The 14,071-nt window shown below is 46.2% G+C and overlaps 1 protein-coding gene across 1 annotated transcript in view; it reads left to right on the top strand.

The window, feature by feature from the left end:
• The first annotated feature begins 1,101 nt into the window (after positions 1–1,101).
• The window catches only part of CD44 (CD44 molecule (Indian blood group)), a 108,656-nt gene continuing 95,686 nt past the window's right edge, over positions 1,102–14,071 (top strand). Inside the window, exon 1 of the mRNA XM_042781305.1 lies at positions 1,102–1,168. Coding sequence (XP_042637239.1) covers positions 1,102–1,168 — 67 coding nt within the window. The remainder of the gene's footprint in view (positions 1,169–14,071) is intronic.

The following is a 14,071-nucleotide window of genomic DNA, read 5'->3' as shown; positions in this document are numbered from 1 at the left end:
GAGCTCCCGCTATGGTAGGATAGGTGGGAGAATATATGATTGAATAGATGAATAGATAAAAAGATGTGTGGTTGGATAAATGACTGGAAGAAAGATGGATGAATAAATGTGTTGAAAAGAATGTGGAAATGATGGATAGACATGTGGGTGGATAAATGGATGGATAGGATGGAGGGATGGATGAGTGCTGGTAGTATGCAATGAAAGATGGGTGGATAGATGAGTGGTGCATGGAAGGATGTTTGGAAGCATGAATGAGTGTGTGATTGGGTGGATGGATGGACTGGAGGATGAGCGGTCAGTTAGTGGAGACAAATAGCCCATGGTTGGCCCTCTAGCTTTCCCTGGCCACTTCTGCTAAGAACCTGAAATGCACTTGAGCGCTGTGGACTTTCGTTTCACCTCGAGTGGAAGAGGGGCATGCTCTCGTTCCCTCCCACAGAGAGAATCCCAAGATCTTTCCCACCACTCTCTGTGGGCAGGGAAGCACTATCCAGTGCAGGGCCTCACCTTTGTCCAGTCTCCTCTCCCATGATATCCAGCTGCCTCTGAAACCCAGAAAGAACCATTCCCCAGCTGGATTCAAAGAGAAACTGTGGACAGTAGAGGCCAGAGGCTGGACCTAGGGGAGTAGGCTTCAGGACTCAGTCATCCTCTGTGCTTAGGCCCCCAGTTCAGCCCCCTGGAGCCGGTGACCCGGGCCGCGCAGGCCAGCGGATGCTGGGAGAGATGGGACTCCCAGGGCTGGGGCAGCCCAGATTGACAATCTCGGTAGAGAATGCGGCCGGGGCAGCGGGGCAGCTTCAAGAGGGCTGGTACGTCTTTAAACCTCTGCCGGCTGCTTAGTCACAGCCCCCTCGATTGGGTGTGTCCTTTGGTGGCTCGCTCCCTCCCTCTCTCTCTCCTTCTCTCCCTCCCTCTTAGGTCACTGTTCAACCCTCAAATAAAAACTGCAGCCAACTTCCGAGGCGGCCTCATTGCCCAGCCGGACCCCAGCCTCTGACAGGTTCGGGCCGCCCTCTTTGCCCAGTCCTCCGCCCCTGCCCTGCGCCCCGGGACCCTCCAGGTCTGATTGCCTTCTCTCCCCTTCCTCCCGACACCATGGACAAGCTTTGGTGGCGCGCAGCCTGGGGAGTCTGCCTCGTGCAGCTGAGTCTGGCGCAGATCGGTGAGTGCCCGCTAAGCGGGACAGTGGGAAGACGTGCCAGGAGTGCCCGGGACGCCCAGCAGCCCTACAGGCTGACTCGGCGCCGGGGCCCCGAGTCGAGCGGGAGGCGAGCGTCTTGGATTTGGTTAAGGAAAGCTGGGCTGAGGTTTGCGCTAAATTGTTGGTGGGCGAATTTGTTGGTGGGAAGCACCGTTTTGTTTTAAGGAAAAGGGAAAGAGAAAAAGTTGACTGGACAGGCTGCCGGCGCGCAGTTTTGGGTGAGGTCGCTAGAGCGGAGCACATGGCAGAAAGTAACTGTACTTTTAGATGCTAACACCCGGTGTCTGGACTAACAAGCTCTTGTGCCCAAGGGCGCTGGAAGTCCAGGCTGGGCTGAGGCCGGGCAGAGAAGCGACAGAGGCGAGGACAGACCCAGGGGGTGGGGCATGGGCTGGGACTGGGGTAAGGACTGGGGCAGGGCTGGGGCAGGGTTGGGGCAGGAGCTGGAGCCCGGGTTGCTGTAGGGCTGGGGCAGAGACTGAGGCAAAGGCAGGTCAGAGCTGGGAAATGGACTGAGGCAGGGGCTGGATTAGAGGCAGATTGGGGCAGAATCTGGGCAAAGACAGGTCAGGGGGCAGGAGCAGACAGAGGCTCTTGGCAGGGTGGTCCCTGTTGCCCCTGTGAGAGTGGCTGACAGTGAGCTTTCCAGAAAGGGGACTCTGGTCTCTATCACCCACAACTGCACCTAGGCTCCAAAGCTCTGAGGATCAGCTCCAGTCAGTGCGTGCCCTAGCGCTTGTGGAAACTTGAACCAGCTCCTAAGACAGGTCCTGGATCTTGGTGTCGGCCTGGGGCAGGGAGTGTGAGTAGGAGAGGCACTGACTGGAAGCACAGAACTGCTCAATTCTTGCAGCCTCCTGTTCAGCCTGTGAGTTTGGGGAAAATCCAAACAATAACATGGCTCACATTCCCAGGCCAGGAATACTAGCCTTAGAGGGCCAGAGGATAGCCTGGACATTAGAGTGGTATCTGTGACCCTGGGGCTGCTGATGTCCCTTCCAAAACAGGGGCTGTGCCTTGCAGGGGGCCTGTGGAGGTGCTGCACATGTGAGGTATTCTAGCCTACCTGAATTCCTAGCATTCCCTTTCTTTGTCTATATATGTGCGGATAATTATATGGCTGATCTACTTATCGCTAGCAAAATTAATTATTCTTTTAAGAAGTGCCAGCTGGGTCATTAAGACAGCTCAGTCTATGGTTAATTCTACTCAGTAAGTATTTATTAAGCCCAGTTCTGAGAGTACCAAGAAAGTAAAAGATACGGTCTTGCTGGGGTACTTTAGACTGAGACTAGGTGGGGAGGCAGGATTCAGATTTCAGAAACAGAAATAATAATGATAGCAGCAGTCAGAGCAATCTTCACATGCTCCAGTGAGACATTTTCAGTCCTGTTTTGCAGGAGGAAACAGGCTTAGAGAGGTTCGGTGATTTGCAGGCATTCATACAGCCACAAATAGTGGTATAGACTTGAATGCAAGTTTATGGAGTTCCAAAGGCTGTGCTGTAGTAGATTGTGTGGGAAGGACAATTTGGAAAGGAGTCCAGAGAAGGAGCGGTTGTGTTGGACCGGAAGCCTTAAGGCAGGTTTCAGAAGGGAACTGGAATACCACCTAGCCCTAGAGAGGGTGGAACGCTCAGGATCCAAGAGAAGAGGGAAACTTGATGGCAGGAAGAGCCCCAGGCCTGGCTTCAAAGATGACTACCTTGAGGCTTCCTCACAGCCTCAGGGAAAGCTTATTTATCGATTACCTGTCAATGAAGTCTTGGATTTTGTGTCTGAAGATTCTGACCCTTGATTCCTTCAACCTATTGCCGATACTTCTAAAGGGGCCCCACCTCCAAATGTTTGGCACCATTCTGACCCTAGAAGTTCTCCCAGGGATCAGCAGGCTTACTCCTATCCTTGGTTTCCGTGGTCTTTTTGGACAGCGTCGTCTGGAAGCACAATGAAGTGCCAGTCTCAATCACTGCCTTGGCCTTGGCTTTCATGGGCTTGTAAAGTTGTTTGAAAAGAACTGAGACTTGGAAATGAGACATGATTTAACTTGGCTTGGGGCTGGGCAGGTAGAGAAGAACAGAGAAGGAAGAGGGAGGGAATGTGGTTGCCCCATTATGGGGAACAGTGGGCTATGAAAGACAATGAGGAAATGTTGGAAAGGGCAAAGGCTTTGAAGAGGAATAAAGGGTCCAATCTCTGTATCAGAAAGGAAAAAGTGGAGAAATCGCCAAATGTAGTTAAGCAACACTGGACACAGAAACTCGGAGAGTTGGAGCGCAGGTGACTTGAACCAGGTGTTCTATGCGGGAGGAGGAAAGTTGCCTTAGGGAGAGGGTAGGTGGATGAGCTGTCCTGGAGTCAGGCATAGGCCCTCCCTGCGCACATCTCCTTCCCTCTCTGGGTGTGAGACCATTGCTGGGAATTACGCCCCTGGTGCTCAGGAAGAGTGGTGCAGCTGAGAGTCCTGGAGGGTGGGGGCTATATGAACCTTTTTGCTCCCACTGGGCATTAAATACTACTCCTCTTGCTGGGTGTTTGAATTTTGAGTATGCTTTCCTAGAGGAAGAAGCGAGGAAGCAAATTTCCATCACTGCTGAGGTTGGAATCAATTAATTTAGTTTTCCCCCAGATATACATTGGGCATCTACTTCCTGCAAAGGCATCATGCCTAGTAGCTAGCTGTCTTTGAGGCTAGCAGCCAGTAGAAGTAGATTCCATTTTCTTACGGATCACCCCACACAGGAAGAGATGCTAGACAGCATGGAATTCTTAGCTTATGATAGGTCCACTTCCATTCATTCAAAAAATATTTCCTGACTCATTATCATAGACTCAGAGATGGGGACTCTAAAGATCAGTTAGAAAATCCCCTTCTTTTTACCGAGGAGGAAACAATCTCTGAAAAAGAGAGAGGAGTGACTTCCCCTCTCTCAGAGATGAGACCCACCTCTCTTGATTTGAGAGCAGAGCTCTTTCCATACACTGAATCTCTGGAATACCCCATCAGTGAGAAGGAGGGTAATGAGTCCCACCCAAAACCTCTGTGGTAGGTAGGCATGGTGGTCTACTAGTGTAATGACATCTATTTTGCATCTTAAACATTACTGTAAACCCTCATTATATTTTTGTGTTTTACTCCACAATACAGCCAGTTTGGGTTGAATATAAGAATGTTGTTAGCTGTCCCTGGCTCATGGGGACCCCATATGCAATGGGATCAGATCATCATGATCCATAGAGTTTTCACTGGCTGATTTTTCAGAAGTCGATTACCAGGCCTTTCTTCCTAGTCCATCTTAGTCGGGAAGTTCCTCTGAAACCTGTTCAGCATCCTAAGAAGGTGCAAGCCTCCATTGACAGACAGTTGGGGGCTGGACACGAGGTGCATTGACCAGAAATCAAACTCAGGTCTCCTACATAGAAGTGAAAATTCTACTACAGACCCCATATAAGAATTGTTATTGTTGTTGTTATGTGCTGTCAAGTTGAACTAGACTCATAGCGACCCCTCCTTGGGTTTCCAAGGCAGTATCACTACGGAAATAGATTGTCCCACCTTCCTTCCGAGGAGTGATTGGTGGGCTTGAACCACCAGCTTTCTGGTTAGCAGTCAAGTGCCTTAGGCACTATGCTACCAGAGCTCTCTCATATAAGAATAAGGATATTCTCATATAAGAATAAGGTATATTTCTTACCATTAAGCACAGCTGATGCTTGGTAATGATTCTCTGTGCTGTCCCAGGGCTTCCACTGCCTCCTGGAATGTTGCTGAATTCCTCAAAATTAGGAATTCCCAGTTGTAGAAGCACCATCATGTTTATGTCTGAAAGCAGGGTCTTATGCTCCTGGGAGATGGTAAATCCTAAGCACCTACTATGTGCCAGACATTAGGCCAAAGGTTAGCATAAGTTATATAAACCTCACAACAACTATATACCTTTAATACTTCCTCTCTCTCTCTCTCTCTCTCTCTCTCTCTATATATATATATATATAAAACCAAAAAATACCTGTTATTGTTGTTGTTGAAAACATACACAACAGAACATACATTAAAACATGTACAGTTTAGTGACATTGATTATTCTTTGACTTGTGCAACCATTCTCACCCTCTTTTTCAGAATTGTTTTTCCCCCATTAATATATACTCACTGTTCCTTAAGATTCCTATCTAATCTTTTGAGTTGCTGCTGTTAATTTGATCCTACATAGATGTCAAAAGAACACAGTGCTCAAGGTAGACATTCTTTACCAGTTAAGCTAAACTATTGTTTGGTTTTAAGAAGACTTAAGGAGATATTTTTAATTTAAGGTTTAAGACGATCTCAGGCCAATAGTTTCAGGGGTTCACCTAGCCTTCAGGACCACACAAAGTCTGGATTCAATGAGAATGTGAAATCCTGCTCTGTATTTTACCCTTTTTGATCAGGATTTGTTTATAGGATCTTGATCAAAATGTTCAATAATGGTAGCTAGGCATCATCCACATCTTCTGGTTTCATGGCAAAGGAGGCAGCCCTCTTAATTCTATTTTTCTAGATAAAGAGATTGGGTCTTGGAGAGATGGCATAATTTGCTCAGGGAGTCACAGCTAGTGAGTGGTGGAGCTGGGGGCCCCGCGCCATGTCTGTTGGATTTCGTTGCCTATACTCTTTTCCTTCATTCCTTTGCATCTTTAGAACTTGCTGGTCATTCTCCTGCCCATCCTTGTCCCTGCACCCAGCAAAGGGTGAGCCAGATGTGAGTGGCTCTCCTCTCCCCGAGGCAGGCTGTGGACTCTTAGCTGCCCTGCCCTGCCCTGTCTCCCAAGTTTGGCCACAGTTGTTGAAGATGCCAGCCTAGTCATTTGTGACTAAAATAAGACAATTCCCTTATCTGAGTCCAGCTGCCCTTCTAGACATGCTGTCATTTGCAGCCTTGGAGAAAAGGGAGAGGTTGCTCTTTATCTAAGAGACAAGTTAGGGCAATGCCCTTTCCCCCCAAAATTAGGACATTTCCTCAGTCCTGCCAAGTGTCTTATGCTGATCCTCCATGTATGTCAAGCACATCCACCCTGTAAGTCCCCTTGTCACATGCTCATGGGAATCACTTAGCATTTTGCTAATTGCTTTTGCCCCCCATGAGGCCTTGAAGATACAGTTCTTTATAAAAGTCAAAGATCTTGAACTGAAACTTAATGTGGAGCTGCATGTGGCCACCTAAGAGAGGTTTCATATCAGCTTGTGGTGTCAGAAGGCTCCAGGCTGGAGTCCCCTGACAGAGAGGAGCTGGTGGAAGTTACGCTGGGCCTCACCATTAGGTCACCCGGGCAGGGGCCCAGCGGGCCGCTGTTGTGTTTCCCCAGCCCCTCCTTTTTGAGCCGACTTCACCCACAGCCTGAAGGGGAAGTGGCTCTTGTGAAAGAAGGAGCCGAAGCAGGTAGGTGGCTGATGGTACCAGGCAAAGGGTAGTTTTCAAAGAGGATCTTTTCTGCCTCAGAGAGAAATTCTGGGGATTTGCACAGTGAGAAGCCAATGACTCAATTTCCTTTGTGCTCCTGCTTGAATGGGGAGGACACACGTGTTCTCTAGAATGACTAGGGCTAGCTGGAGCCTTCTATCTTATATTTGAACCCTACTCTGTACTCACTTGGCAGTTTGAAATTTCTCTTAAAATGTGCACACACACACACCTCGAAACCTAGTCAACAATGGTTTGGGAAGCCAGTCGGATTTGCCAGAGTAATGGAAGGGGTGTCTTTTAAAGTGTGTGGCCTTGGAGTCTGGCTTGGCCTGGCTTCAGCAATTGTGCAATCCAGCTTCTCCAGGAGGATCAGGAATTCAAATATGTAAATAGTCTACCAGGGAGCACATAGCATATATTTTGATTAAATGTTTATATATTTTTCTGCAAATAAACGCACAGCTTCATGTGATTGGAAGTCAAAGGCTTTGAAAGCCTTTTTGTGTACATAAGTTCATTTGAATCCATGAAGAAGGGGAACAAGAAAGACGTGTGTATGTTTCTGTTAGCCCGCTGTTATTCACCCTCTCTCTAACAAGTTAATGAACTAGACAATTTATTCAACACACATTTATGTACTGCCCACTCAGTGTACCAGGTGTTAGGTGCTGGGGAGTCGATTATTAGCAGGATCCAGAGCTTGCCCCCAAGTATAAGGTTTCTCAACCAAGGTTGAGACCTTTGGGCTGGATAATTCTTTGTTGGCAGTGGGTGGGGAAAGGCTGTTTTGTGCATTGTTTGATGTATAGCAGCATCCCTGGTCTCTACCCACTACATGCCAGCAGCAGTTCCCCCTGTAGTTGTGACAACTAAAAAGGCCATCAGACATTGACAGGTGTCCCCTGGGGGACAAAGTCACTTCTAATTGAGAATCCCTTGTCTAGGAGATGGTTGCCCTCTCACTAATCTCATCTCTGGCACTGTGGTGCTGGTTCTCATAAGTCCCAGCTAATCAGCCTTAATGCTTCACAGTAAAATCACGCAGGTAAGTCTTTCCATCTTTTGTTATGAGCTGGTAGTGCCAAGGAGTGCTAATGACTTTCACGTTCCTCAAAGGAAACATATATTTTCTTATCTATCTTTTGGAGCACTGTGGCAGCCCCCTGACATCAGAGATCGTATCTTATTCATTTCTGTGGGCCCAGATCCTACTGTGGACCATAGTAGTTACTAGTAACTGACATGAATACCTTGAATGTGGGAATAACTATATTCACGTATATGGAAATAAGTCTCATAGTATAGCCAAAATGCAACACATTGATGTGTATAGGATAACAGTGATGATGACTGTCTTGGTAAGGGCAGGGCCAAGGAGAGTGCTTGGCTGGCCAGCTGCCCACCACAGGGCTGATGTTTGGTCTGCCCAAACAGAGAGCTTACCCATCAGTTTGTGGCTTTGGTGGCTGCTTGTTATGGTTGGGGATGTTTGTCTAAGGATAGGGTTATTAGATACTTGGGCTAAGAAGTGAGTGGGAGCCAGGTGGGATGTTAATACCAACCCTTGAATTTAATCCTTGAAATAAAATATTCTGCAGCAGCCCACCTGGGGGCCTAGTTATTTTGAAGGTGTTGATCTGTGGTTGGAATCCTTGGGTAAGAGACCCACATCCCTCCTCTCCCACTCCAGCTTCTGGAAGAGTGGTGGCAGCTGATAGAGAAGTTGAAACTTTTCCCAGGAAACTTCTTCCTTCTCTGTGGGTCTCTTTGGGTAGTTATCAAGCTGCCATCAACCAGGCGCTTCTGCAGCTCCTAAAGGGGTAAGCCTGCAGAGCAGCTGGACATCTGACCAGGAACACAGTGCTATGCGCCAGTATGTTCTAATTATTCTACAGTAAGTTGTTTAATCCATAAACCAACCTCATGAAGCAGTTGCTATTATGATCTGTCATATACATATGAGTAAGGGAGCTCTGGTGGAGTAGCGGATAAGGCATTTAGTTCCTACCAGAAGATTGGTGGTTCAAACCCATCAACTGCTCTGTGAGAGAAAGATGAGGCAATCTGCTTTTGTAAAGATTTAGAGCCTTGGAAACTCTATGTGGGTTACTATGAATTGCAATCAACTCAACCATAGTGGGCTTGTTTTTTTTTAAAATATGTATAAGGAAACTGAGCCACAGAGAATTGAACTAACTTGCCTAAGGCCATACAGCTGGTAAGTGATGGAGCTAGGATTCAAACCCATATAGTCTGCCTCTAGAGTCCATGTAATTAGTCACTACATTACACTGTTTCTATTGGTATATTAAGATGTCAAAGGATCCAGAAACCCAAATGGTTATGCTTTGAAGGGCTCTGGTTGTTTTCATAAATTACATCTGGTTATGAAGGAGTGCTGGTAGCACAGTGATTAAGGTACTCAGCTGCTAAGCAGAAGGCCTGCAGTTGTAACCCACTACCCACTCTACCAGAGAAAAATGAAGCAGTCTGCTTCCAGAAAGATTTTTTAAAAAATAAAACCAAACTCACTGCTATCAAGTCAGATCCGACTCATAGCGACCCCTCCTTGGGTTTCAGAGGTGGTATCAGTGCCTTGGAAACCCAGTAGGGCAGTTCTACTTGGTCTCATCGGGCCACTATGAGTCAGAATTGACTCAGTAGCAGTGGCTTTTTGGTTATCTGGTTGTGGGTAGGGTCATAACACCCACAAAGCTATTTTCATCTTTCCTTTTTAAACACTGTGTCATAGGAGGGGGCTGGATTTGTAAAAATGAAGGAGAAAGAAGTTGTAATTGGAACTTCTTCCTATTCATACTCTGAGCGGCTCATTCATTCCAACCCTGAATAGAAATTGAGCTCTGTTCTATGTGATAGAGAGCTGGGGTGGGGTGGGACTGGAAGGGATGGTGAATTGAGTTGATTGTTCATCATCACTTCACTGTCACCTGGGTGAAAGGGGAAGCATTCTGATTGGTATTTGGTTGTTAACTTGGACTCAGGCTTGAGACTGGACAAAGCTAGGAAATAAGCCAATCATCAAATAAGCCAAGCCAATAGCAGCACCGTATTTGCCTCCAGCTAAGGGTCCTCATCCCTGGGTGGTGCAAATGGGTTAACGAGCTTGGCTTCTAATCCAAAGGTTAGAGATTTGAGTTTACCTCAAGTCACCTTAGAAGAAAATCCTGGCAATTTACTTCCAAAAAACCAGTCATTGCAAACCCTGTGGAGCACAGTTCTACTGTGACATACATTGAGCTGCCATAGAGTCAGACTCGGCTCTATGACAATTGGTTCTGGGTCGGGTAAGCTTGATTCCAGGGCCGTCTCTGTACCAGCTAGAATTGGTGAGGGAGGGAGGGCAACTCTGAGAGAGGAGGCCATCAGGAATCAAGCTACACTCATCCGAGGCACAAGAAGTTTAAGAAAAGCTCCAAGTGAGCTGCAGTCCACTCCTTCTTCCAAGCCTGAGCCCAAACCAGATGGCCTGACCTCTGCCTCAGCAGGTGACGGTCATATTGAGTTTCCTCAGGATGCCCTTGGCTGAGCTACCAGCCATCCAAGGAAAGGAGGAGGTTCAGCCTTCTGGGGAAATCTCAGTCTGTACTGGAAGGTTCCAGGCCTGTTGCCTTACAGTGGAGCTCATCACAGATTCGCCATCTCACCCCTTTTCAGTGCACCCCTTTGTACTTAGCGCAGGTCTGCAAAACTTCTAGAAGGACTCACACACCTGTCATGGAAGTAGGCAGCATCTTCTTCTATTTCTTTTCTCAAAGAGAACCTGACAAGATATTAGAACGATAACGGCAAAACCTCTTCCAAATGTTTATTCATCCAAGTTTAGAATCCAGGGAGAAACAATGTCTTGCAGTGCAGCCAATTCCTGGTCTTCTGCTCTTGGCCTAGAAAGTTGTTTCTGCTTTGGCCCTTGACCTCAGTATTCATACAGTCCAGAAATATTGATAAGCATTTACAATATGCCAGTCACAGCGTTGCCATTGCTGAGCATGTCCAGGTCAAAACACGAGTCCAGCAGAGCTGAGGACCATCTCACAGCCTGCAGGAGAGCAGCCGATGTCACCGAATCAGCTGCAGCCTCTGCAGTGAGTTGTAGGGCCCACACTTCCCTGCAAAGGATGGACATGGGGTCAGGTAACCCACAAGAGTGCCTGTTGTACATACCCAGATAGGTGTTTGAAGGAAGTTGAGCTGCCATAGGAATCTTCTCAGCCTTCTCAGAATTTTGTCATTGTAGTTGATTCTCTGTGTGTGAAGTGGTTGTTTTTACAATATCAGCCTTAGAGGTTGGGTCCAGACTTCCCTAAATGTCTTTTACTTTCTCTGACTCTTTATGAATTATTTCTCCTGACAATTCATTTAAAAAAACAAAAAAGCCCACAAACAGACCTGCATTTAAAAAGAAAAAGAGGAAGGTCAAGGGATGTGTTGTAGTTCTCTGTTCTCTTTCTCTGGTGAGCATACAAGCTCATGCTTTGTGTACATTTTTGTTTCCGCTGGAGCCCTCAGGTCTCAGGACTCAGTTCCCCAATTATAGTAGGTGCTTTATAAAAATTTGAATGGCTGATTAAATGAATTGAGTTACCAGACCTGGCTGTTGTTGTTGTTATGTGCTGTCAAGTCGGACCCGACTCATAGTGACCCTTCCTTGGGTTTCTGAGGCGGTATCACTACAGAAGTAGATTGACCTGGCTAGGAAGGCCATTTTCACTACCTACCTTTTATGGCTTTTATAAGCTCTGGCTAATTCTTTTTCATCTTCTTTTTTTCCCTCTCTGGTCCATGGAAACCTAATCTTTTACTAGAGCTCCTCTATGAAACAAAAACCAGTTGCCATTCAGTCTATTTGACCCATGGCAACCCCATGCGCGTTAGAGTAAAATCTGCTCCATGGGGTTTTGTAGCTGATTTTTCAGAAGCTGATTGCCATGCCCTTCTTCTCAGGCACCTCTAGGTGGACTCAGACCTCCAACCTTTTGGTTAGTCATTGAGCATTTAGCTGTTAGCACCATCCAGGGACAATGCATCTCTATGGTGATCCTCAAACCTCCTTGAAGTTTTCTCTTCACTCTTTCCAGTTTGAGCATAGCTTTCTTGAGATTCAATGTGCAGGCAAGTTTTGAAAGTTTGGAGCTCACAGGGTTTGTTCATAGTTTAGCAAAGGTGAGTTCTTGCTTCCATTTAACTCTGTCTGCCTCTAGTCCCTAGCATTAATTTCCAAACCTGGCCTTATGAATAAAAAACCCAAGCCTCAAAATGATGTTCTTATAGAAATGATGTTGGCTTCTTGGCCACTATGTTAAAATAAATGATAATAATAAACAGTTTGTTTCTTTCAGCCAGACCAAAGAGGATATCCACATAATCAGATATTCAGTATGGTGAAATAGGGGTGAGGAGGTTAGGCTTGAAGGAGGGTGCTGTAGAAGGAGTAAGGGTTATGAAACAAGACAGACTATTTGATTCCCCTCTCTGCCACTTACAAGCAGTGTGAGTTTGGCGAGTTGTACATATTAAGTGTCTAGGACAATTGTTAGCATGCAGTGTCTAGAGCTAAGTGTCTAGGACATAGAAGGAACCTAAGAATAAAAAAAATGTATTATATTTTATTTCCTTGCTATCACTGGCTCACTATGTGATGCCGAGCAAACCATTTCACCCCTATCTGCCTCTGTTGTTCCATCTATGAATTGAGAGGGTTAGATTCTAGTTAATCTGTAATGTTCTTTCCAAGCCTCATGTTCTATAAATCCACCAATCTGTAGGCCCACTAACACCTAAACCTCATGGACTTAATGGAAAAAATAACACCACTATAATGCAGTGCCAGAGAAAGAGCTGGTTTTTATTAAATGTCAGAAGTGAATTATTAATTCATGTCAGAAATATGTATGGACCCAGTAACACTGTAAACTCCAGTAGGCAAGAGTGACACCTAGCAACAAGAAGCTTTGTCTGTAGTACTCCACCATAATAGTGCCTAAGGCACTTGACTACTAACCAGAAGGCTGGCAGTTCAAACCCACCAGCCACTCCTCGGAGGGAAGATGGGGCAATCTACTTCCGTAGTGATACTGCCTCGGAAACCCAAGGAGGGGTCGCTATGAGTCGGGTCCAACTCGACAGCACATAACAACAACAACAACAAGTAGTTTCCCAAAATGGGTCAGAGGCTAAATCCCCTGAGTTCTGACCTTCTATCGGGCACTGCAAATCCTTGGTCAGACCACATCTCATGCTGGGTGTGCTCATTTCATAGTTGTCTGGCATTCACTGAGCAGCAGATGAAACAGAATACCAGATCAGTTCAATTCTCAGATCACATGCAGTAGTACCCTCAGCGATTGCTGAATATGGTTCAGTCCTTCATATCTCCAGCCAATTCCATAGACTCGGCGTTCTTAGAATTGAGAACCCTCAAGTAGCCAGCAGAGGTGTAGTATTTCTCCCTCTTAGTCACAGGATGACTATAGGCAAGACCCTTCCCTTATTGGCTGCCTCTGTTTTCCCAGCTGTAATGGTGACAAACTCACCATTTCAGTTTATTAAATATTTAGTGTGTGATTGACACTGTGGAAAGAAGTAGGGGAAGCAGAAAATCTAGTGTCTATCCTCAAAAGCTTACAAGAGAAAAGTTAAACAGGTGAAATAATTATACAAGGGATGATACAATTGAGTGCCAGAAGATTAAAAAAAAAAAAAAAAAAGCAGACATCTTCATGAGCTGCAATCGGATGGAAAGGCTTCATGGAAGAAGTGGAATTTGAGATAGGTTGATGGTGGAAAAGAAGATGGACAGAGAGGGGGCAAAGAAGAGCAACCCATGGAAGGTTAAGCATAAGCCAAAAGTTTATATTGGGGAAATAAATGTGGCTTGATTTGAGTCAGAAGATGGGTCAGTCTGCTTGGATAAAAGGGTTCATATGAAGAATGAGGTTGGCTAGATTCCAAGGGATCACCTAACAGTGACAATACCTACAAGATCCAATTCTGCCCCAGAGAATCAGAAGAAATTCTCATTATTAACTCTATTTAGGCAGTGCTAGAAAGAGGTTGGGCAATCCTACTTCCATAGTGATACTGCCTCGGAAACCCAAGGAGGGGTCGCTATGAGTCGGGTCCAACTCGACAGCACATAACAACAACAACAACAAGTAGTTTCCCAAAATGGGTCAGAGGCTAAATCCCCTGAGTTCTGACCTTCTATCGGGCACTGCAAATCCTTGGTCAGACCACATCTCATGCTGGGTGTGCTCATTTCATAGTTGTCTGGCATTCACTGAGCAGCAGATGAAACAGAATACCAGATCAGTTCAATTCTCAGATCACATGCAGTAGTACCCTCAGCGATTGCTGAATATGGTTCAGTCCTTCATATCTCCAGCCAATTCCATAGACTCGGC

This window comes from Orycteropus afer, unplaced genomic scaffold (genome assembly GCF_000298275.1).
Source record: "Orycteropus afer afer isolate SDZICR_OR568_19922 unplaced genomic scaffold, OryAfe1.0 scaffold00103, whole genome shotgun sequence".
Taxonomy (NCBI): Eukaryota; Metazoa; Chordata; class Mammalia; order Tubulidentata; family Orycteropodidae; genus Orycteropus; species Orycteropus afer.
The sequence above is the reverse complement of the archived record's forward strand: the minus strand, read 5'-3'. Positions and strand labels throughout refer to the sequence as shown.